The sequence below is a fragment of the Empidonax traillii genome, unplaced genomic scaffold, assembly GCF_003031625.1.
Source record: "Empidonax traillii isolate 1590-97213 ecotype Southwest subspecies unplaced genomic scaffold, ASM303162v1 scaffold12:size2584012, whole genome shotgun sequence".
Classification (NCBI taxonomy): Eukaryota; Metazoa; Chordata; class Aves; order Passeriformes; family Tyrannidae; genus Empidonax; species Empidonax traillii.
The window spans coordinates 870,863-873,913 of NW_020955205.1; the positions used below are offsets into that span (position 1 = coordinate 870,863).

Consider the following 3,051-nt stretch of genomic DNA (forward strand, 5'->3'; position numbering starts at 1 on the left):
CAGGACCCCCACAGAGACCTCGGCGCCGTACGGGGCTGTGTTGGCAGCTCCTTGGCTCTTTCCTTACCCTACAAGCCATCTGGGTAAGGAATTTTGAATCTAGAGAGCTTGTGTGTAGTCTTGAGGCTCTGGGATATCTGGTTGCCAGCTGATTTGGGTGTTGCTGATTTCCCCAGCTTGCTGCAGGCATGGATGGGTGGGTTTTGGGGTATCCAAAAATGCCTTCTCCCTCCAGGGTTATGGTAGGGGGATAATATGGTGCAGGGAGGGATCTGGAGGCATGCTATGGGGTGGGGAGGTTTTTTGGGGAGCTGGGGGAATGCTGCAGCACAGGGAACTGGGAGATGATATGGCACAGGCAGGGTTTGAGGGAGCTATGGGGGCGCTATGGGTTGAGAGGGGTTTGGGGGAGCTGAGGAGCTGCTACAACCCAGGGAGGGATTTTGAGGAGCTGTGGGGAAAAGGAGGTGTCCCTTGATCAAAGGGTTGGTGATGAGCCGTGGTACCCCAGGTGCTGGGGGGTTTGGGGGTGAACAGAGACAGCATGTACCAGCTTGTTTAAAAAAAAAAAGGTATTTATTGCTTTCCATACAGGTTTGGTTATAAGGTGAGGGGGCTGCAGGGGTCCATCCAGCTCCCACAGATGGTATGAAAGCTGGACCACCTGTACCTCGAGGTGGGGGAGATGGAGATGCTCAATCCCCCCACCAGGAGACAAAGGGTTCCCCAGCACCCTGGGACAGCTGGATAAGGAATATATGCCCCACATGGGAATGCTAAAGCACTTAAGGGGTGTGTTTATGGCTTATAGGTCAGCTCAGCTTCTCTCTCTCTAGTCTGGGGTTTCCCAATCTTTCTTCCTCCCACTCCACCATGCAGCCCCTGTTTGGTATCCTGTCAAAGGAGAGCGCTGGGGAATTATTTGGGTCTCTTTGAGCTCAGTCCCTCCCTGCTGGGGTCAGAGCCAAAGCAGGGCAGCTCGGTGGGTCCAGCCCAGACGAGTGTTTTGGACCATGGGTCTCAGCAGTGAAAGGGGAGGGAGATGGAAATCCTGTGGCACTCAGGGAAGGCACAAGCATTTTAGGTGCTCCCAGCACCCAGCCAGCTGGAGCCCTCTGTGCTACTTCAGGGATGAAGCCTGTGGAAAATCATCTCCTGCTCCTAAAAGTGGCCTGATCCAAGCCCATGGCTCCATCCAACAGGCTCTGCTGTACCCATTCTGCCTACAAAGCACCATCACACCTCTGTCCCTCAGAGCCACATCTCCTGGGATCCCAGGACCCCACTCCCCACCTCTTTCTCCATTCTCAGAACTGTCCTTCAGCTTCAGGTAATGCTGGTGGTGGGAAGGATGCACCTGGCTGGCCAAGGGCCCAGCTGCTGGTCATGGAAGGGACGTTATCCTTGGAGCCCCTCCCTGGTCACAGCTGGATGCTGCAGATGGAGGGGGGCTCCTGGTGGGCTCTGGGGACAGATGATGGTCACCTTGTTGCAGGTGGACTTTAATCCTGCGGCCACACTTTGATCTCAGGAGGGAGATAAGGGGGAGGTGTCAGATTTGGCCACCTGGAAAGTGGCAGCAAGGTGTGGATCTGCTCAGCATCACCCAAACTCATTCGAAGCCTTCAACTAACAGAGCCCAGCCCTGACCCCCACCTAAGGAGGGGGTGAACTACCAGCCCTGGGCCTGGGTCTCGGCCTCCTTTGACTCCTGACTGCCCACAGTTCCCAGAAGCTCAGCAAAGGCACGACACTACGTGAAAATAAATGCTACAGAAAGAGGGGGAACCCCCGAGGCACTGTTTCTTCCTCCCCCGTTTACCAGCAGAGCAGGATGCCCAAGGCCAGCAGGAGGGTCCCCACGTGGACCTGGGGCAGGGCCCCTCCAGCCCTGCTCTTCGACTCCCTCGGCATGTGGTAAACGATCACCAACTTTTCTCCAACACCCGAGGGATCCATTTCATCCCCCTTGTAGCAGCTCCGCCCCCCGAGGTGGCCGGCGTGGGGGTCGTCTCGGAGCAGGTCTTCAGCCGGGTTCTCTGACCCAGCCAACGCCACGTTGACCGAGACATCCCGCGTGCCCACGTCGTTGACAGCGAGACAGGTGTAGGTGCCTTCGTCCTCCTTGCTGAAGTTGGGGATGGCCATGGTGCCGTTCTTGAAGACCAGGAAGTGCTCTTGGCTCTGCTTGACGTTGCCATCCCGTGCCACGTTGGGCCCGCTGATCTCGATGCGGCGGCTGGAGGTCTGGATCTTCCAGCGGATCTCCGGCGGGGGGCTGCCCGCCACGCTGCAGTGCAGGGTCAGCGTCAGGCCATCGTACATGACCGTGTTGTCCAGGTTGGAGAGGTAGGTGAGCTGCACGGAGGGGGCGACGCAGTGGTGGTCGGGGATGTCTGTCACTGCCCTGCCCTTCAGCCTGGCGGGGGCCACGCACAGGGTGGACCCCCCCTTGGTGATGGAGACCGAGGTGCGCTCAGTCCACTTCTTCAGCCAGAAGACCTTGCAGGAGCAGTTGAAGGGGTTGTTGAAGATCTGCAGCTGGGACAGGGAGGGCAGGTTGTCAAAGGTGCCCTCCGCCAGGGTGGTTAGCTCGTTGTCATTGAGCCAGAGGGAGCGCAGGTCCTTCAGGGAACGGAAAGCATCCCGGGACAACCCGGCCAGGCGGTTGTTGTTCATCTTCAGGATCTGCAGACCGCTGAGGTTGCGGAGGTCCTGCCAGGGGAAATCCGCGATCTTGTTGTGGCTCAGGTCCAGGTTCTTCAGGTGCACCAACAAGGCAAAAGCCCCTGGTTCCACCACCCCGATCTGGTTGTAGCCCAACCACAGTGACTGCACTTCAGGAACCTCGGCAAAGGAGCTCTGCCCCAACCAGCCGATCCTGTTGGCCGACAAGGTGAGGATGGTCACGTTGGAGGACAACCCCTTGGGTACCTCCTGGAGATCCTTGTAGGCACACTCAGCCAACAACCGCCCGTTTTTCTTGGTGGAGCAGGAGCAGGGGCTGGGACAGGCCAGGCAGGGCCCCAGGAGTGCAGCCAGTACCAGGCA

At 58.3% G+C, this 3,051-nt stretch overlaps 1 protein-coding gene across 1 annotated transcript in view; it reads right to left on the reverse strand.

Moving 5' to 3' along the window:
• Positions 1 to 558: 558 nt before the first annotated feature.
• Positions 559 to 3,051, reverse strand: part of ISLR (immunoglobulin superfamily containing leucine rich repeat) — a 4,315-nt gene continuing 1,822 nt past the window's right edge. Inside the window, exon 2 of the mRNA XM_027888627.1 lies at positions 559 to 3,051. This exon is cut by the window's right edge and continues 25 nt beyond it. Within this exon, the coding sequence (XP_027744428.1) occupies positions 1,819 to 3,051 (1,233 nt within the window). The 3' untranslated portion in view covers positions 559 to 1,818.